Below are 23343 nucleotides of genomic sequence, written 5' to 3'. Positions count from 1 at the left end.
TCATACGTAAGTATTCTGGAAAGAGTCCGTAGCTTTCACCAGATTCTTAAAGGCATTTGTAATCCAAAAACAGTAAGACTCACTGCAAACTGTGATCTCTGAACTTTTAAAGGAACACTGTTAATACAAGCAACACCAAATAAAATACAAGGTAAACATGAACAGAAGTTCTACCATATTAGTATTAAACGGTCCTGATCACCTTTCTAGTCAATTTTTACTAAATCCTCCATGAGGAGCACTCTCTTCACAGACACTATCCTCCAACTTTCATTCATCTCACACAATGGTACATACCTAATGGCTATAAGGAAAGCTGCTCTTTTATTAGCATTGTTGGTGCTCACTTTCTACATTTTATATCACATTTTTCAAATCCTGACAGCAACTTCAGTTAAGTTCAAAATTTTCATTGATGACTTCTTCAATAAATTCTTGAATTTCACACTTCCTTCCTCAAGATCTTAAATTCTGAGTTTTGCCCTGACCGCATCCCTCCTCCTTTTTAATGGCCTCACTGTTTTCTATGTACTGAAGCTACTCTTTACTCTCATGACCTTCAGGTCCAACACTCCCCACCCTCCACTACCATCCTGATTCTGGCTTACTTTTCAGCATAAAACAAAACACATTCAATAAAAACTGGCATAAATCTAATAATTTATAAAGCAATGAGAAAATAATCACTCCAATTACTGAGTAAATTATTTATAAATTTGATTTTTACAATGTTGATTATAAGTTTCTATGGTGCAGATTCTGTACCGAATACAGAATCACTCTTATCCAATGCAATCAAAACCAGTAACAAGCTAGCTAAAGTGGTAAAAGAGGAAAACTATTAAACACACACACACACCACACCACACCAGCACCTTAAACATTTTAATTTAAAACATATAAGCATTCACTGAGATAAAGACTTTTTCTTTGATCATGAGTCCTGTGATTAGAAGTCAACGCTGTCTTTCTCACATATACCCATACATCATAAATGTCTAGCCTGTCTACGTTCAGTTTCATTAAGATGGCTAATGACCAGAGACAACTGTGAAGCAATGTAAATGGCCTTCTAGATTTTTACAATTTCCACTCCAGTCTTTTAAATTACCAAATTACCCAATATTTAGTGATTTCCCTTTGTCAAGTCTTTGCAAAACATTCAATCTAGTTTGCCAAATAACAAATTTGTTTTTCGTACTTCTATTGACTTACACAATATAAAATGATGTAATAACAAGAAGTACAACTAGCATAAACAGGCTTGAAAACAAATACAACTGACTCTCAGTAAGCAAAGCTCAACTGACAAGAGCAAAACAGAGAAGATACACTGAAAAGTAGTGGAACAGCACTGAGAGAACTTTGTATCAATCACGCTGTTTCACAGCTAGAACAGAAAGTACTGTTAATTCGGGCAGGTACTGTTAAGTTTCAACTGTATGATATGCCTCTGTGACATTCAGCACATCTTGTGGGGGATATATAACATCACATACATATGATATAAGCCAACTTAACATATGTCTACTAAGACACTAACCTCTTTCTTAGGAAACCAAATGTTCTTAATTTAGGCTAAGAGAAATGTCAAAGAACCAAGTCAGATTTTATTGTTTTTGGTGAAAGGCAACTACTTTTAAGAATTACAGAACAAAAGACACATGCAACGTAATCTTCAGAGTAAACTAAGAGTGTTAAAGTGAAAAATGTTTAACGTTTTCCCCTTTTGGCTTTATTGCAGTTATATGCTGTAAAATTCACTCATTTTAAGAGCATGGTTCAATAATTTACAGTAAATTTCTATATTGTGTAGTCACTGCCACAATCCAGTTCTAGAATATACTTCCATCACTCAAAAAAAGAAAGAAAAAGGAAAAAGAAAAAGAAAAAAATCCCTCCAGCCCGTCCGCAGTCAATCTTCACTTCCAGCACCTCTGCTTACTCTTTCTATACATTTCCTTTCCTGGACATTTCACATAAGTGGAATCACAGAACATGTAATCTTTTGTGTCTGATTTTTCATCAAGCGTAAAGTTGCTAAGGTTCATTAATATAACATATATTAGTATTTCATTCCTTTCTTGGGCTGAAGTATTCCATTGTATTGGATATGCCACATTTAGCTTATCCATTTATCAGTTGATGGATATTTGGGGCTGTTTCAAGTTTACTGGCCGTTTCCAGTCTACTACGAGTAATGTTGCTATGAACACTTGGGTACAATCTTCTTGTTGGACGTATGCTTTCATTTCTCTTGGATGGATTTCTATGAGTAGAAGTACTATTGGGCTATATGAAAATTGCCAAATTGTTTGTTTTCTAAAGTGGACGTGTCAGTTACAGAATTTTTCGGATTATCTCCGGCTCTACCATTAACTGGTGGTGTGACCCTGAGTAAGTCATTTACCCACTCCAGTTCCAGGTAACATAAAGGGCTGGTAAAGACAGTCTCTAAAACTCTGATTTCCTTTGAAGCTAAACTCTCTGATCAAAAATAAGGGCTTCCCTGGTGGCACAGTGGTTGAGAGTCCGCCTGCCGATGCAGGGGACACAGGTTCGTGCCCCGGTCCAGGAAGATCCCACGTGCTGCGGAGCGGATGGGCCCGTGAGCCATGGCTGCTGAGCCTGCGCGTCCGGAGCCTGTGCTCCGCAATGGGAGAGGTCACAACAGTGAGAGGCCCGCGTACCACAAAAAAAAAAAAAAAAAAATTAACATACACTAGGGATCAAGACACATTTCAATATTACTCCTTCCCTTTCTGTTATCAGTCTCCCCTGGCCTGGGTTACTCTCTTCTCAATCCTAAACACAGTGATGCTATCACTACCAAAGCAGGTGAGTCTATAACCGTATTGGCCTATAATATCTGCTATCTTAAGCCCTGTGGCAAAAAGACAGAAAGAGAGCCAGGTGCAGCTGATGAGTTCTGCAGGCATAATGCATATGGGAGAGAACAATGTTTCAGAGTAAAAGAAGCCAGGTATGATGGGAACACATGGTTGGAGCATCTGAGCAAAGCATAGAAAATTTACATCCATGGAGGATGACTGGAGATAAGGGAAGTACAGATGTTGTAGGATAAAAGCCAAACCCTTGTCTTTTAATGTGAGACTGTCAAGGTGTATAATGATTATAATTAGATGACATAATATTAAGAAAAGCTGTTAACCCTGAAATATGATTATAGATACCAGAGAGCTAATAAATAGAGAAGGGAAAACCTGCAAACATGAGTATAGCTACTTAAATGAGTAATACCGAATAGTCATTTATATTGTTTGGTACATATGATTAATTACCATCAAGTAAAATAAAAGCTATACATACATACATCTGAGTGTTTATGTGTGCGTACATTAAACTAATGCAGGCACACATTCACAATAAACTTGTGATCTGCACGTGATTATTAAAATATTTGCTGAATGAACACGCTAAATCTTCTGTTTACTGTTTATCAGCACTACCAGAAGGAATTCAGCCTGTGGGTACACAACAGCCTTTCATAATAGATTCTAAGAGGAATCTCTCTTTGTTAAAAAAATAAGTGGTTAATTTTATGTAATACAATATCAATTTAGCTCTAATCATTTAAATCACTGGAGAACTTTTTATTTTATATACCTTTCTATGTGAATATTTAATTTGACCAAAAGGTAGTTTGATACAGAGTCCAACATTAGTCATTTAACTATTGAAGAGAACTCAGCAGAGATAGAAAGTTGGTGGTTGCTTCTATTTGCCTTTTGAAAGCCAAAATACAGGCATTTTAAATATAAAATGTTCTGAAAAATCCATTTGAAAGCCTCACGTCTGGATCAAACATTAGCTTTACTAAAGGGATGTGAGTTTCCTAACTACAGAGATAAAATTACATTTAAAATCTCTGTTTATGGTTCCCTCTTGGGAGATGCTATTCCTAGGCAAAGCAAACCTTTTCCCCTTAACTGATGGCTTCACCAAGACACCTAATCCACCAAGATACCTAAATATTTAACTAATATATGAGAGATCAAACTCAGCATGCAAAAGTATTCTTAGGTGTGTCAAGACACACTATGAGAAAATATAGATTTTATGAAAGCTAAACCTGTGCAAAGTCAAGGAGTGACTGTGTAAGTGGGCTAAAAAGCTTCATGACTCAGGGAGTGGTATTTAAATAAAAATAAAACAACAAAAATTTGATAATGAACCTCAAAAAATAACTCTTACTACTTTATCCACAAGAAATGGTTCGGGAAATATTTTTAACCAACAGTCATTGTATCACGAAAAAGCAAACTAGGATAAATGTGTACTGGGCATAGGAATCAATGATGCACCCAAGGAAAGGACAAATTATAAGCTCTTTCATCAATATCACTCATATCTAGTGTCTCATTTGAACAATGTTTTCTTGTAAGATTAAATAGGTATTTGGGAAGCAAATTCTAAAACTAACCTTTGGGTTACATTCAACTCTGAACACTCAGTACTACAAATATAAATACAATAGTCCTTTGTCTCAATTATTTTTTGAGGGAGTTTGTTATAAAATTTTTGCTCCAAATACCAGCAGTTCAGTACTTTTAATAACACCACTAATGAACTAAGGGCAGTTATGGATTAGTACTCATTTATCTACACTTCCCTCCTTGATCCCACTTATGACCAATGGTAGCTATTTATTTAGGCAAAGACCACTTTTTAGATTGAAGTGAATAGCTCTGAAAGTTGGTTTATGAAGCACACTGTCAAGGAGCTTAATTAAACTTAAATAATTCTTCTTTCACTTTCTTGTCCTCAAGGCAAGAAGATCTATAACTGTCTTCGTTTATCTTTTTTTTAAAAAAAGAGAATAGAAAAGCGGCAGGAGCCCGCATGCTGCAACTAAGACCCGGCGCAACCAAATAAATAAAATAATTAAATAAATTTTTTAAAAATAAAAAAAAATTTAAATAAAAAGGGTAAATAAATAAATATAAATAAAAACAGAATTACCATATGATCTAGCAATTCTACCATCTAGGTTTATACTCAAAAGAGTCAAAAGAAGGGTCTTAAAGAAATATTCATACACCCATGTTCATAGCAGCACTATTCAAAATAGCCAAAGGATGGAAACAAGCCAAGTGACCACTGACAGATGAATGGATAAGCAAATGTGGTATAGCCATACAACTGAATATTATTCAGCCTGAAAAAGAAGGGCAATTTTAAAAATTGATGCAACATTGGTTTATAACATTACATACATTTCATGTGTACAACATTATATTATGACTTCTGTATACACTACAACGTGCTCACCACCAAATGTTTAGTTTCTGTCATCATACAGCCAACGCCCTTTTTACCCACCTTGCCCTGCCCCCATCTCCTTTTCCCTCTGGTAACCACGAATCTGTTAAGGAAGGGAATTCAGACTCAGGCTACAACATGGATGAAACTTGAGTTGCAAAAGGACAGATACTCTATGATTCCACTTATATGAGGTAGCTAGAGTGGTCTAATTCATACAGAAAGTACAATGGTGGTGACCAGGGAGTGGGGAATGGGGAGTTATCATTTAGAGGGTATCAAGTTTTAGTTTTGCAAGATGAAAATTCTGGAAATGAATGGAGGTGATGGCTGTGCAACAGTATAAATGTACTTAACACCACTGAACTAACTGTACACTTCAAAATGATTAAGATAATAAATTTTATGTTATGTGCATTTTACAACAATTAAAACAAACGAACAAATACTGTTTAAAAGCATCAAAGAGCACCAAAAGCAACCTGGACTTGCGGGGCCCGGATTCTGGAGAAAAGACAAGTATACTGAGAGGAGCCCTACGTTCACCTTCACTCGATCCCTTGGGTCATTTGCTGTATTTGGAGGACTGGAAAGAGGCCAAGCAGAAAGTCACAGGTGGGCTGGCTATCAAGCAGCTAAGACTTACGAGGCAAAAGTCTGAAGAAGAGAGAAATGTAAAGAAGAGCCAGAGATTCTGCAAGCAATTTTCACTGAGATGTTTACTGACACATCACCTAAGCGTGGATGAGACACCAGAATACCAAATAGAAAGCAGCACTGGGAGACTAAAGAGCTGAACAGAGACTGCTGACAGACTTGCAGGAGAGAGACAAAAGCTGGTATCTCAAGGCACAGTAACTGTGTAGAGTGAACCAGTAAACAACTCAGGCTTTTAACTGAGACCCCAGAAGGGGTTATTTCCTGTGTGTAAAAACATGCCCTGGAAAAAAAGGCAAACTAAAATAGATCAACCTTAACAAAGCCTAAAAGCCAGCTTCAACTAGATCACGGTGATCTTTAATCCTATGAAGGAAAACATCATCATCCAGGGCCTCCACAATTTTTCATACACAATGTTGGAAAAATTACCAGGCCTGTCCCCGTATCAAAACAAAACAAGCACCCCAGGATCAAATGTCTAAAAACTAAGGGGGAAAAGCCCCAGGAAGTCAAAGTATTCTAAGACTCTGATACTATCCAAAAGTGGTTTAAAAAAAAAAAAAACTAATATAAGGTAAACTATAACTCAAGGATCTATGTTGTAATCTCTAAGGTAATCCTTAAAATAATAATAATAAAAGTATATATAAATAACAGCTAGTGGGGGAAGGGGATAGGATAATAAAGCATACTTGATTCACCTAAAAGGAGGAAAGAAAGCTGAAAAAAGTCAAAAGAACAGATAAGACAGGAAAAAAACAAAACAGTAGGATGGGAAATATAAACCCAAATACATCAGTAATCACATTAAATGTAAATGAATTATATGCTTCAATTTAAAAACAAAGATTATCAGATAGGTTAAAAAGCATGTTATTATATGGTACTTACAAGTGACACACCTTAAATATAAGGACACAAAAAGGTGGAAAGAAAAGGATGAGATGAAGTTTGCCATGCAAACATTAATTGTAAGAAAGCTCATATAGTAACACTAGACAAAGTAGTCTTTAAGCAAGAAGTATTACTAGTGATAAAGAAGGATATTTCAGAAAAATAAAAAAGTCGGTTCAATAGTAAGATAAAACCCTAAACTGATATTCACTTTGTAACAAAACCTCAAAATATATAAACTAAAACAATAAACAAACAAATCAAATCTGAAGATTTTAATATTTCTTGGTAGTTGATAGAACAAGCAGACAAAAAGTTTAGTAAAGACATGGAAGATCTGAACTTGATTAGTAAATCTGACTAACTGGTATGTTTACAACACTTTATCCAACAATTGCAGATTGAAAAACTGAAATTAACTGAAATTAAAAACTTCTCTTCAAAGACACCACTAAGAGAAAAGGCAAGCCCAAAATGGAAGATACTACCTCACAATACATATATTATTTGACAAAGAACATTTGTCCAGAACATGTAAAGAACTCTCACAAATTACTAAAAAAAACAAACCCCAGAAAACCCACATTTAAAAAAAAATGGGCAAAAAAATTGTGTAGTTTAATTTATGTTATATATCAACAAAAGTGTTTCTAAAAAAATTGAAGAGGACTTTCAAATTAGTTTAAGGCTAATATACTATCAAGTGGTTAGAATAATTGCTACAGTATCTAATATTTTTGCTGAGTTTCTAAGTGTTCTAATAATGATGGTTTTAAATAACTTCTGATGACAATTAGGTATCTAAAGCCTTGGAAAGTCACTTCTTCAATGAGAATTTTATTATCAAATTCAAAATAGAAAATGAGAAAAGAAACAATACTAAAGAGTTCTAATATGCTTTGATAGCTTACATCTGGATCATTGATAAAATCACTGTTCTTAAATTAGGCTTGGGAAACCAGGATTATCTGCCCAAATGGGATGTCCACATCATAAAACTGCCCAGTAATAGAAGAAACTGGAAAAATGAACACAGTTGTTTAGAATATAGTGTCTGATACATAATACAGTCATTGTATACCTGCTGAATGAATGAATTTATCCACATAAGCACAAAGGTGAATGAATATTGGCTCAACTCTGTGTAAATAAATTATCATATATATATATGATATTACACAAAATTATCATACACACACACACACACACACACACACACGTATATATATGGGGACCAGTCCCCTTTACGGACAAAAGTTTCATTTCCTTTCCTACAGCAAGATATGACTGCACCACCACAGGGCCTACCTCTGGCTGAATTAATACTTGCCTCCCTAAACTCAGTCATAGACTGCTACATAATCAGTACACAGAAACAGTTCATAGGGCATAGTAATCAAGGTGTTTATGGTTCTATTAATTTGTTTGAAAGAGGAGCTAAAATGGATGGCAAGGAAGAAATCCTAATTATCAAGCGCAATACTCTTAACCTTTACAGTATTTATGATGTTGCCCTAGTTTTATTTTTACATAAAGGCCTAGTACCTGGCTTTTGACCTAACCATAAAAAGATGCCAAGGTATTATACTGTCAGTCACAAATGCAAACACTAGAGCACATATGGGGAACCTGTCTTGCACAGACCTTTCTTGCAAAAGCAGTAAGTAAATATATTGAACAAGTGTGAAGCTTAACAGTCCCAAAGCCACTGGATCCTATTTTCTTCTAAGATGTTATTTTGAAAACAGAGAAAGTACCAAGAAGACTCTTAAGCAACCTACCTATGTTCTTCCAGAATACAGCTATTTTCAAACTTTTCTCAATGTGCAATCTAGAATACAGTAAAGAAGTATTTTTTGGAACTAAAGTATCAACATCTACGAGAGAAAAAACAGACTCACAAATTCTGTCATCTCCACGTTCTCATCCTGTCTTCTGATCTCCAAGGACATGCAAATCCTTGGTAGCTTCAGCAAACAGCTTACAGTATTTCTCTCAACTCTACTCCTTGACATCTATTACCTTTGGTAACTGCAACTTTCATAATAATGACCAATCTGACACACTCCTTACAGACGCCTAAATTTTCATCTCCCATCTTATCAGGATTCCCTTTACCCACATATTGATATGGACAAATCTTGAGACTCATCATAGAAGACATCAAGTGTCCCTGGTATTACAGACCCTCTTTCCTCCCGCCTCTCCTCGGTTACACTTCAACTGCTCCGCATTCTAACTGGACCTCCAGGTCTACTGATACCTGACACCTAATACTTCTGTTTCCTGGGACCTTGTGATTCACTTGCCTGCTTATTAAACAGCACAGATCCACGATCAACAATTTTAACAATGCTACTAATCTTAGAATTCTTCCCCATACCGAATAAGCCAAATTATATCAGTAGGTTTTCCTTAGTTTTTGAATATTCTTCTCTGAGACTGCTTAAGTACCTCTGAAAAAAGTACAAATGCTGCTGACTGCCTCCGCTATACAAAATTTGTGCCAACTTACCCTAAATTATCCCCTCACAATTACAGATGATCCACTTATTTATTTATAGATAGTTGACCCCAGCACAGGGATATTCCAAACTTCCCCCATGTGTTAGTTTCCTATCATTGCTGAAGAAATTACTGCAACTTTAGTACCTTACTTATTCTCTAACAGTTCTACAGTTGAGAAGACTGAAAACAGTTTCACTACGATAAATCAAGATGTCGACAGGGCTGGTTCTTTCTGGAGGCTCTGAGGGGGGGAATCCACTTCCTTGTCTTTTTCAGCTTCCAGTAGCCACCTGTATTCCCTGGCTATAGCCCCTTTTCCATCTTCAAAGCATTATCACTCCAATCTCTGCCTCTGTCATCATACTGACTTCTCTTACTCTGACCCTCCTGCAACCCTCTTATAAAGACCCTGCACTTCTACTGGGCCCACCAGGATAACCTAGGAAAACATCATCTCATGATCCTCAACCTAATCACATCTGCAAAGTTCCTTTTGCCTTATAAGGTAACAATCCCTAGGTTCCAGAGGTTAGTCATGGGCCTATCTGGGGGCCCATTACTCAGTCTACCACACTCCTCAACACCTGACATGCTTCTGTCACCCATAACTGATGGTCCCACCTTCTACTTTATTAAGGAGACCAAGAGCATCAGAAGAGTTCCTCAGCTTCTTTCCTCATCACAAAGTTGCTGCTACATCCCACTTCACCTCTTCACCCACCATCCTTGACGACTTCCCATAGAGCTCAAAGAAGAGGTGACCCTCCTTTCCTGGGTCAACTCTCCACCCCAGGACTTTGAATTTATAGCCTCTAGTCTTTAAGGATAACCTGCAATCATACTATATCTTTGTTATTTGTGAAAATGACTGGGAATATAGATGAATTCAAGTAAAAACATGAAAATATCTTTGAAAATAACCAGTTTTATGCAGAAAATTCCTCTATTAACCTTCTATTAGCCTACATATCACAATAGGAAATGCTTTCCTATATCTTTTGACATTAATTCTAATTGCTCAAAAGTAACCTACAGAATACCATCCATAGATTTAACTCTCCCTTGATACTGTATTCATTTTATAGTTTAAGGAGGGGAGGGAAATGAACTGAATATTAATATACCTGTGGATTATTCTGATAATTAAAGCTATTATATAACCTATAACACATTTTCTCCATAAAATAATCAGATCTTTCCCCAATCATTAATCTTTTAAACAATTAAAAAATTGAAAAGGAAACTTATACTAAGTAGGCTCAAACCAATCTTAAAAGTTTAACATGTTAACTTTTCTTAAAGAAAAGAATGAATTAAAAATAAGAAACAAACAAAGCAGAGATTAAAAACTCCAGCACCTTCAGGGGCAAAATACATAATGCAAGTCTCAAATGTCAGAAAGGGGTATAGATCACATGTTCCATCTAGAGACATGTACACTTTTCTTTCTGGAACGCTGAACCTACCAACAACAAAGTGAGTGGGGACAAATTGTGACCAACGGCTGCCTCCACGTAACCTGTGATTGATTCCATTTCCACTTTCAAGAGTCAGTGTGTCCCATGCTATCTATATACACTGAGGCTCACGCAGGGCATTTTAGATACAGACGCCTCCTTGTTAGAGAAAAAGTCAACTAGCTGAGTAGGAGGGAGGTGGGAAGACAGTGTAGCATCTTCTCTCCTCCCTCTGGGCCTGAGATCTAAAATTCCAACAGTTAGAGTCAGAATTCATAGGAAAGAGAAATCTGTCTAGAAACCTGCACACCTCAAGTGCATGTCTTATCTAGCAGGTAAAGTGATCTGATAAGCCTGAATTGAGGGTAAAAATCTTCACAGAAAATAATGCAGACGTCAACAGAAAATTTTTTTTTGATCTTTGCAAAATTAAAAGCATTTATTTATCTTGACTGAAGTACTGGTTACAAAGGAGCACACATGTGTCAAAAATAACTTTATATACTTCAGTTTTGCACATTTCAATGTATATAAATTTTACCTTAATTTTTAAAAGCACTTATTTAACTAAGCCCAGAATACTACACATAAAAAGGAAAAATAAAGAGAGTGAAGGATGAAAGTCTACCTTATAGAACATGAAGATACCTTATCAACATTTAAATTTCTTTCTGAATCTATAACTGCATATTTTAATAAGCATTTTGAAAAAAGCATGATATATTAAAAAAGAATGTGTATATTAATTCAAAGATGTATGTGAGTGCCTTGTTTGTGCAGGGAGTTGTGCTAGGTGTTGGAGACACAGTGGTGACACAGACATCCCCGCCCCAATAACGTTCAGTCTAGTGAGGAAACGAGGCACTAAACAGTTGTTAATAATGATAAGTGCTACAAAAGGAGTAGTACCGAGTACAGTGAGAGCAGCTGGTGCCAGTGTGCAGTACACAGCATGAGTCAGGGAAAGCTTACCAGAAATTTAAGCTAAGACTTAAAGGATAAGTAGGAAAAAAATCACATAAAGGGAGGAAACATTCTGGAAACATATCCAGACAGAAGGCGTGTGAAAATTCTGAGATGAGAGAGAAGGACTTCAGCAGGGCAGTAACATAATCATGTGCTTTAAAGTAATAATTCTAGAGCAATATAAAAAAGAGGATAGAGGGGAGCACAGTGAATGTTATATGACTAGTTACTAAGAAATGAAGATGCTTTGGTCTTAGGTAGTAGATACGAAAACAGAGAAATTTCAGGTTCTAGAAATACATGATGTAGGGAGAGAGGGAGGAGAAACTGACAAGAATAATTCCCAGGTTTCTGTCATGATCAGATGGAATGACACTGATTATGAGCTCATTTGGAAATGCCAAGTTTGAAGTACCTCTCAGACAATGAAGGGAGCCACCAACTAGATAAATGAATTTACGAGTCTGAAGCTCAGAAAATGAGGCTGGAGACATAATGTGGGAATCACCTGCACAGAGGCACAACAGAGAGCTAAGGTAAGCAAATAACAGGTACCAGGAGAAGGAAGCCTAGGACTAAGCCCCAAGAATGCCTCTCTTTTAAAGGGCAGAGGAGAAGGAAGAGTGACTGAGAAGAAACAGAAAGGTAGGAGGCATGCCAAGGGAGTGTTTGGTCACAGAAATTAAGAACCCAACGTGTTAGAAGATGAAAAGGTAGTCAACTGTGCCAATGCTGCTGGAAAAGTCAAGGAGCATGAGTATTAGCAGTGAGCTTTGCCTTCAGAGATGCGTAGATGCGGTGATCCTAGTAAGAGCAAGAATGAATAGAAGAGTTGAGATAGAAGCGTGACTAAAACATATTCAAGATGAATAAAAGATGAGAAAAAAGAGATAGCAAGTGTCAACATTTCCTATGAGACATTTAGCTGTGCATGGCAATGAGAGACCCTGGGAAGCAGTGCAGGGGTCCAACCGAAAATGTAGTAGGATTTTATTTTGAGGATGCCAGTGACCTGAATGTGTCTAATGCTGATGAGTAAGACCAGTAAAAAGGCAGAACCTGAAAATAATTCTGTTTTTTCACAAAGCAGAAAGAAATGAGATTCTTAGCACAGGTGAAGAAGTGGCATTTGATAGGTGAGGAAACACTGCCCTCCATTAAAATGGGAGGGAAAAAGAGAAAAACAAAAGGGGAGAAAATATAGGGAAACCTGTAGATTCAGAGGCAAGAGATGAACCCAGCTTCCACCTGATGCTTTCTCCTTCTCTCTGAGAGGCAGAAGGCAAGACTGTAAGAGTAAGGGGACCAGCAGGATAGCTGGAGGTTTGAAGAGAAATAACTCTTTCAAAGTGGTGGAATGAGCTGAATAGAGAAAGAATGAGACTACTGAGCAGTGTGGAGGGCTGACTAGAGGTTTGCGAAAATGGACAAATAGTGGCACTGAGCTACCCTGTGTGAGGTTTCCCAAGTGGGGTTTCTACCAGCAGAAGCCCAGGAAAGGCAAGTTGCTGGGTTTATCTAGGGTTGTGGTACTACCAGCTGGGTTTGATGAAAAGATCATGGGAAATATTAATACTAGTTAATTTTTTACTGAGCACATTACTATAGTCCAGGCCATATAGGTGCTTCATATGAAAGGAGCGGCTCCTTTAAGCCTCATGGCTACTCTACCCAATCAGCACAATATTATTTTCATTTTATAAATGAGGAAGCTGAGGAATGATAATTAGTTCCTTGACTATGGTCACGTAACAGCCAGGATTCAAGGTCTGAGATTTCATTTGCCCCCCCAGCCAACAAAAAAAGTGGTATGTGTGTGTGCTGAAATAAAACAGAAATTTTAAAAACAGCATGGTATAAAAAGTATATAAATAATTTTAAAATACTCCTTTTATCAATAAAGTGATGGACCACGAAATCTCAAGTAATTTTCTATCTCAGGGTTTGTGTTGGAATTTAAAGACTCACCAAATCCAAAACTTAAAGAGGACAGCAGTAAGTTAACTTATTTCACATTTACATCCCAGACATTATATGTTTTCACATGCTATCACATTTACCTCAAAATGTCAACATAAAATGAATCTATATCCTGAAGAGGAAAATGAAGCTCAGAAAGGCTAAATAATTTGTTAAACGTTTCATCAAAACCCTGAAAAATGAAGTAGCTTCTCCTTGACCCTCTTGCCACTAAGCCCTATAAAACCTGGGGTAATAGGTCTGACTGAATTCACTCAGCAGAACAAAAAACTTTACAGCTGTTTGCTCTCATTGGAAATTCTTTCCAAACACTGCTTTATTCTACCAAGTAAAAGAAACCAGGACACGCTCTCACCATTACAACTAATAATCAAAACTGAAGAAACTGAAAATAAAAATTCGAAAAGCAGAGAGTAAAATCTTAGAAGAAAATCATTATGTCCAATTCTCAAACATAAACAATGAAGTAACAAGTTATTGGGCTTGATGATTTTGCAGACAGAATAATTAAGCTTGATGAATCTTAATAATCATACTAAAGTTAAAAAAACCCTGAGAGTTTAATCTCCTTGAAAGCTATTAAACAGCCTACCTCAGGTCCATGTTTTCCAAATTGTTTTGATGAACAAGATATTTTCCTTGAATGATTAAAAAACAGTAATACTAGGTGAAAAAGGCAATACATATCTGAAGAATTTATATATATACTGCAAGGACTTACAGTCCTTGTAAGATTGGGAGAGATTTATTATTAGGAGTGATAGATGGCAGCTATTACAAATATATTTGTATTAATATGACATCCCCTGTAACTGAAGATATAAGGACATTAGGGTTTAAAAACTTGCAAGAGAATGAATATTCAGCTTTCATCTCTCATGTTGTCACTCAATCACCCTTACTCAAGAAGAAATGGCCTTTTCAGTATTTCACATATTGAAGCATAAGTGCTAGATATTTAGAAAAATATTAAATCTTTCCCTTTCAGTTTTCCATTCTAATCATTAAGTACAGGAGCAACTAAGATTTTACTCATATAAGCTAAGGTTGGCCCTTATGAAGGAAATAGTATTTTAAAAAAAAAGAAAAGAAAAAAAGCTTTCCACACTGAGTTGTACTATCCAAATAAATGTGACAGAAAAAGACATTGTGTTTTGAAATGCTTAACTTAAAGGAAAAACAACAAAGCTCTACTTACCATATACATTAGTATGTCTCTAATCATCACCATAGCTGTCTGATGATCGTTCCAAGCTTGATTTAGCGTTTGAAGAAAGTTGTTATTCAATGAATTTAGTACATCTTCTCGCACCTATTAACAGAAAATTTCATTAGTTTGTTTCTACACAAGCACGCGCGCACTCATATGTATACATGCACATATCTGTTCAACAAAATAATGAAGTGGAATCTTCGATTTTAGATCAAAGAAACATGTTATAGACCAGTAGAAATACTTTAAGCTATAATACAACCTATACACAGATAACTAACAAATGTGTTTTGTATAGTCCAGACCCATCTCTTGGCCTGCAGAATCATAAAGCAACCTCTTGGGCATTTCTCAACCCGCCAATGACTTAACCTCACTGTCAGCATAAAATCCTAAATACTTTGTAAAGGAACCACAAAGGCCCCACAGAACTGGCCCCAGGCTATTGCTCCAGTTAAATTTCCTACTACACTTCCCCTCCCCCATCTTTGAAGAATGGTCGAAAACATTAATTTTGGAGTCAAACTACCTGGGCTTGAATCCCAGCTCGCCGACTAGCTGTGCAACCTTGGGTAAAGTATTTAATCTCTGTGCTTCAGTTTCCTCAAATGTGAAATAGTGTCCATTTTATAGGATTGTTTTAAGGATTGAATTACCACTAGTAATACAGGTAGAACAGGGTCTGGCACTCAGTAAACACTCAGTGAGCATAAACTATTAACCTAATGCACTCCAGCTACCATGGAGCTGCATACAGCAAATGTGCTCTGCCCTCTCCTCTGCGCTGGTTCACATACCTCACTCCCTGCCTTTTTTTCTGCTCAAGTTTCACCTCCACAAAAAGGTCTTCCCTGACACCCTATTTCAATAACGTCTATCTCTATTCCTTTACCCTACACTTTATTTTTCCTCAAGTACTCATCACTAATTACTAGTATATTACATATTTATGTTTACGATTTCTCCTACTAAAATGTAAGCTCCACAGTAGCAGGGAGTCTGTCTTTTCCATGTGTACCTTCCACATCTAGAACAGTGCCTGGCATAAAAAAGACCCTTTATTTCATCCCCACCCTCCAATACCGTGATCCACCTCCAACAAGGTAAGCTCTTTCAGGATATCTGCCTTTGCACATAAAGTTCCTTTCAGTCTGAAATGCCTTCCTAATGCAATCCTGATAAGAACTCAGGAATTTCACAGTCCACAAGCATATTGACACCTTCTCCAATATGAGGTTACTGACCACTACTTTTTCCTGCTATGTTATCAGTCCAACTGAAAGATTATTTGACTAGGAAATAGAATCTAGACTCTGGTTCTAGCTTTGTCATGAAAAAGTAGTGTGTTTGTCCTCTAAGTTCCTACAACACTTTGGGACTATACTGCCAACCTATGCAGTTATTCAAATCCAACCAATCCTCCATGGTCTAGCTCAACTCTCAAAAACTCCGGCTTAAAGAGACATCTTCTATCTCTAAACATTCTTTACTATAGATAATCTGCAGTAGTGGTTCAACTTTTTCAGGTTGGGGAGAATCTGAAGTCATGGTGTTCTCTGAGAAACAAATTATTTAATATGTGTGTTGAGATATACAGACACCTGTAAACCCAAATTATAAATACATGTAAATAAAATGTCACTGTGTATTAGAACTAGAATAAAGTGGTTCGAAGTGCCAAAGATTAAAAAAAAATACACGTAACACATTACTCTCAACACTTGGGAGAGTAAGTTGAAGTTGAGAAAACTATGTATTTTCTTATTTATAGAGGAAAAGAAGTCAGTGAGAGATTTTAGTGATGGGACAATAAATCTATTCTACTAAGCATACAGTATGAAAACCACTAGCCTATACCACATAATTTAGAATTTTATTATATAATCTTTTGTTCACAGACTCAGCTCCTTGACTTCAAATATATCACCCAGAGATTACTCCATAAATATACTGACTACATCAAAAGTGATAAACATCCATGTCAGTTAGTTGACAGCACTGTGTTAAACAAACACTTTCATGCAAAGTGGTAATATACCAATTATTTCAACTCATTAAGTCTACCACTCATCATATGCAAGTTCCCAAGGTAGCTAACACTAAAAACAAAAACAGGGCCTCCCTGGTGTCGCAAGTGGTTGAGAGTCCGCCTGCCGATGCAGGGGATACGGGTTCGTGCCCCGGTCTGGGAGGATCCCATATGCCGCGGAGCGGCTGGGCCCGTGAGCCATGGCCGCTGAGCCTGCGCGTCCGGAGCCTGCGCGTCCGGAGCCTGCGCGTCCGGAGCCTGTGCTCCGCAACGGGGGAGGCCACAACAGTGAGAGGCCCGCATACCGCAAAAAAATAAATAAATAAATAAAAACAAAAAATAAAAACAAAAACAAAAACACAGCAAGTTGAAAATGTACCTATTTACAAAATTCTTCAACCTTCATATTCTTTCACTGAACCAATAAACTCTGAGTAGGAATTAAATCAAAATCATGACAATACTAGAGAAACTGTACCACATAACAAAAATTAAATTATATATTCCAAACACCATATCTAGGAATTAATTATTTGTAAGGACTTAAGTGAACTTCTATATACCCCCTTTGCTATAAAATCAAGTTATATGTTAACTGTATTAAAGTCACCCTGATTTTGGAATGCAAGAATATGCTTGGTATATTTGTTGGATAAATGAAGAATTTACCAATTAAATTTTAAAAGTTATAAAATAGGGCATATTTTCTAAAATCAATGATTTATACACTACAACAGAGCAACAAGTATAGGATACCTGCCTTTCAACAAAATTAAAATGCGATCAACTAGCACAACATGTCATAAATGATAAAATTGCTTTATTTGCATTATACTTCAAAAAATTATGCTGACAAATCAGTAACAGTGAATTTTACTTAGCAGAAAATAAGCTGCTATAAACTGTTAATTTTGCTATATTTATTTTTGAAAGATTACACACACGGACAGGACTAAAAGATAAAAGATAAATACCCTTCGGCACACTTGCTGCAATCATCTCTTAATTATTCAGATCACTTTAGGAGCAAAAAACTGTTCCTCTAAAACTGCCCCAGAAAAATATCTTCATACGCTGATACATGAAAAGTGAATGCATATTTGTTCAAACATATACAACAAAATGGTAGGAATGAGGTGAAAATTCAATCTTTATGAAGATCAAAACAGGCTTTTCAAAAGAAGATTAAGTTCACATATAAAGCAAAATACACCTAAAGTGAAAAAAAGATTTAACCTTTATTTTACAAATTATTAACATAAAAATACAGAAAACTTGAAATAGGAAGTGGGAACTGTGTGTTGTAACATGATTAATCTTTGCACCAGCAAAGGCAACCCTGATGAGAGGTGGTACCAGAACCAAAGGGACCTGCAGATCAAGTACGACCAGCATCATTACTTTAGAAAATCTACATGAAGATTATCCAGATGAAGAGCTGGAATTTGAAGAGTGAAACGATGAAGAACCATGGAAGTTGAGAGCAGGATGGACCAGCTGTGACAAAGAGGATAAACGAGTAGCTGAAAACTGATGGCTATGCAAGACATCTAGCCTTGCAAAGGATAAAGCAAGACACGGTAATTTAAAACAGTAGATCACAAACTTGGCAAATAAATAGAATCCCATGGAGACTAATAGATTTCAATCAAGAGAATAAGAAGATAAGACACAGAATGGGAGAAAATATTTACAAAAGACACACAAATCTGAAAAAGGACTGTTATCCAAAATACACAAAGAATTGATAAAACTCGACAATAAGAAAACAAACAACCCAATTTTTAAAAACTGGCAGAAGACCTGGACACCTCACCAAAAAGATATCTAGATGGCAAATAAGCATATAAAAAGATGTCCAACATCTGACTGGTAAGGAACTGAAGATTAAAATAACAATGGGATACCACTACACATCTATTAGAATGGCCAAAACCCAAAACAAGGACATCACCAAATCTGGTGAGGATGCAGAGCAAGAGGCACCCTCAGTCACTGTTGGTAGGAATGCAAAATGCTAAGTCATTTTGGAAGAGAGTTTGGCAGCTTCTTACAAAACCAGACATACTCTTACTATATGATACAGAAAATTATGCTCCCTGGAATAAATACCAAAGGAGTTGACAATTTATGTCCACATAAAACCCCCACACTGATGTTTACAACAGCTTTATTCATAACTGCCAAAACTTAGAAGCAACCAAGATGTCCTTTAGTAGGTGAACAAATAAACTGTGGTACATCCAGACAATGGAGTATCATTCAGCACTAGAAAGAAATAAGATATCAAGCCATGAAAAGACACACAGGAACCTTAAGTACATATTACAAAGTGAAAGAAGACAATCTGAAAAGGCTACGTACCATATGATTCCAACCATGACATTCTTGAAAAGGAAAAACTAAAGAAACTAAAAAAGATCAGTGGTTGCTAGGGATTAGGGTGGAACAGAAATGAACAGGCAGAGGGCTCCCTGGTGGCGCAGTGGTTGAGAGTCCGCCTGCCGATGCAGGGGACACGGGTTCGTGCCCCGGTCCGGGAAGATCCCACATGCTGCGGAGCGGCTGGGCCCGTGAGCCATGGCCGCTGAGCCTGTGCGTCCGGAGCCTGTGCTCCACAACGGGAGAGGCCACAACAGTGAGAGACCCGCGTACCACAAAATAAATAAATAAATAAATAAATAAACAGGCAGAGCACAGATTTTTACGGCAGTGAAAATATTCTGTATGGTACTATAATGGTATTTCATTACACATTTGTCAAAATGCATAGAATAAACACCACCAAGAATGACCCTCTAATGTAAACTGTGGACTTCGGGTGATAATGATATGTCAGTGTAGGTTCATTATTTTAACAAATGCGCCACTCTGGTATGGGATGCTTATAGTAGGGGAGGCTGTACATGTGTCAGGGGGCATACAGGAAATCGCTGTACCTTCTGCTCAATTTTGCTGTGAATCAAAAACTGCTCTAAAAATAAAGTCTATTAAAAAAAATTGGGGGGCCCACCAATTTACTGATCTAAAAAAAACTGATCAAAAGGAAGAGAATCTGGGTATTTTTCTTTTTAAAGCTACCCCAATTATTCTGATACAATAGCCAGGATTAGGAAACCACTGACTTAAAAGAACCACACTAGCCATTTCTGTTCCTTCCCTTTGCAGAATTTCCTCAATATGAATATGTTTTTATATAGTTATAATAATAATCATACTGATGTGGTTCTGAGTCCTGATATTTTTAAGCCATCCATTAACATTCAACATTAAACTTTACTTTAGGAGAAAAGTTTCTAGCTATATCATTTCATTTCCAAAGCACTGTCATAATTCAAAGAAAAAGTGTATAGCAGAATGAAATATAAGAAAGATACAATGTCATCTGAGATTTAAGCAATTTCCAACCTAACACCCACAAAGCATGAACTATAAAAGAAAAAATGATAAACTGGACTCCATCAAAATTAAAAGCTTTTGTTCTGCAGGTACTGTTAAAACAATAAAAAGACAAACTATAGACTGGGAGAAAATATTAAATGACTTGTACCCAGAATAAAAACAAACAAACAAACAACAAAAAAACTCTCACAACTCAGTAAAGAAAGCAAACAACAGAATTTTAAAATGGGCAAAAGACTCGAACAGACAATTCTACACATGAAAATATGTTCACCAACATCAGCCATTAAGGAAATGCAAATTAAAACCGTGATGAGACACCACTACACACACCCATTAGAATGGCTAAAATAAAATATACTGACAATACCAAGTGAAGATTCTGAGCACCTAGAACTCTCATACATTGCTGGTGGGAATGCAAAATGGTACAGCCCTACCAGAAAACAGTTTGGCAGTATGTTATGAAGTAAAACATACACTTACACGTGACCCAGCAATCCCACTCCTAGGAATTTATCCTAGAGAAATGAAAACTTATATTCACACAGAAAGCTGTACACAGTGTTCATAGTAACTCTATTCATAATCAGAAGAAACTGTATACAACCCAAATGTCTTGCAACAAGTAAACAGGTAAATGGATAAGCCAACTGATACATTTATATATCAGAATATCACTCAGCAATAACAAGGAACAAACTATTGATATATACAACAGATTGGCTCAATTGCAAAATAATTATGTGAATGAAAGAAGTTAGTCTCAAAGGCTACAAACTGTATGATTCCACTTATAGGACATTCTTGAGGAAACAAAACTATAGTGACAGAAGAGATCAGTTATTGCCAGGTATTGGGGTGGGAGAAGGATGTCACTATAAAGGGAAAACAAATTTTCTGGGGTGAAGGATGTTCTATATTGACTGTGATAGCAGTTACATAAATCTATAAATGTGCTAAAATTCATAGACCTGTACATGAAAGGCTAATTTTATTGTATATTGACTTTTTAAAATTTGCAGTAATTATGATTCTCAAATTGGGTCCTGTTTTATATTATAAATGTAAGCTATGATGCCACAATTTTTATTCATAAAAGCAACCTGAGTGCCAAACAATGAAGAATTGTTAATTATTTTGAGTATACCAACCTTACAAAGGCCTCTGCAATAATTCAAATTGACATACTACATCCTCCATTTCTGTGAATAGAGCTTTCCCTGTCCTTTTTATTACACATTTAGCAAAGATTAAAGTAGATTACTAAATCAAAAAAAAAACCACCTTTATTTTTCAATGTTGTATCAGTAATAACACCTGTTCACTGATAAATTAACATCCAAGTTGCAAGAAATACATCCTCAAATCAATCAAATTACTCTGGCAAAGGGAGGGTGAGAAGGATGGGAAAGGGGATGACAGGAGAGGCCAGCAGCCATGAGCATGACTGGGAGCTACAAGGATGACAAGGAGGCTGACCTTGGGGCAGCAGCTCTTGGCTGGATGGAGAGTTGAAGGATATTAATAATCTACACAGTATCCCCCCACCCTCTAACATACACACATTTATTTTTAATCATTAATTAAAATTTTTTCACCTAAATTTAAATGCCTGGGGCAAAGTCCCAGCAAGCCAATCCTAATATCTAGGTAACACAAAGAAATTTATCAGCTAAAACTAATTATAAAGATTTTAATTCTAAAGTTTACTGAAACCAGAACTGAGCCATATAATTAATGATGATATGGACTTCCTTCTTAGAAAGTCTTAAAACTCAGGACAATACTTACCAACACAGATAAACCTCTGTAAATACAGATATTTGTATTTAGCATTATTTTGCACTTAAATATACACCATGTATTAAAAACATAAAATGGTGCATAATCTAGCACACATGCTAAAAAAAGAACATTTAAAAGAATCACAGAGATACTACTGATATAATGTTAAGAGGTGCAACCTCTTAGAAATCTGTAGTATTGTAATGTTTACTCAGGAGCTAAAACAATCAAATTACTATTTGCAAATGGACTTGAGGACACAGGAGGGGGAAGGGTAAGCTGGGACAAAGTGAGAGAGTGGCATGGACATATATACACTACCAAATGTAAAATAGATAGCTACTGGGAAGCAGCCACATAGCACAGGGAGATCAGCTCAGTGCTTTGTGACCACCTAGAGGGGTGGGATAGGGAGGGTAGGAGGGAGGGAGATGCAAGAAGGAGGAGATATGGGGATGTATGTATATGTATAGCTGATTCACTTTGTTATAAAGCAGAAACTAACACACTATTGTAAAGCAGTTATACTCCAATAAAGACGTTAAAAAAATTAGTATTCGCAGACAGTTACCAAGGGCAGTTACTAATTAGGACTTTTGACTTTGACTTATACAGTCTGCAGCTCCTCTTCCCTGTAATATGGCTGGGGTTGATTAGATCCGATGGCACTCATGCAATGCTCCACTAAGATGTCTCAGTACCACTCCAGGGTGGGCACTGTTTCCCCTGATTAAATATGATTTATATTGGTTTTGTGTGATTTTAAAAGTGGGGTTTTCCACTATTTTAAAAATACAGGCACACCTCGAAGATGTTGTGGGTTTGGTTCCAAACCACTGCAATAACGCGAATATCGCAATAAAGCAAGTCACATGAATTTTTCGGTTTCCCAGTGCATATAAAAGTTATGTTTACATTATACAGTAGTCTATTAAGTGTGCAACAGACTAAATAAATGTCTAAATAAATAATGTGCATATCTTAATTTAAAAATATTTTGTTGCTAAGAAATGCTAACCATCACCTGAGCCTTCAGGGAGTCATAATCTTGCTGGTGGAAGATCTCGCCTTGGTGTTGACGGCTGCTGACTGATCAGGGTGGTGGTTTTGATGAAGGCTGGCGGGGGCGGCCGTGGCAATTTCTTCAGATAAGATGACAATGA

The 23343-nt window shown here is 36.6% G+C and overlaps 1 protein-coding gene across 2 annotated transcripts in view; it reads right to left on the bottom strand.

The window, feature by feature from the left end:
• The window catches only part of CUL3 (cullin 3), a 98915-nt gene that overhangs the window by 40197 nt on the left and 35375 nt on the right, over positions 1 to 23343 (bottom strand). For both annotated transcript variants that reach the window (XM_060106585.1, XM_060106586.1), the window contains one exon: positions 14947 to 15060. In XM_060106585.1, the coding sequence (XP_059962568.1) occupies positions 14947 to 15060 (114 nt within the window). The remainder of the gene's footprint in view (positions 1 to 14946; positions 15061 to 23343) is intronic.

This window comes from Mesoplodon densirostris, chromosome 8 (assembly GCF_025265405.1).
Source record: "Mesoplodon densirostris isolate mMesDen1 chromosome 8, mMesDen1 primary haplotype, whole genome shotgun sequence".
NCBI lineage: Eukaryota > Metazoa > Chordata > Mammalia > Artiodactyla > Ziphiidae > Mesoplodon > Mesoplodon densirostris.
This window is presented reverse-complemented; position numbering and strand designations above follow the sequence as displayed.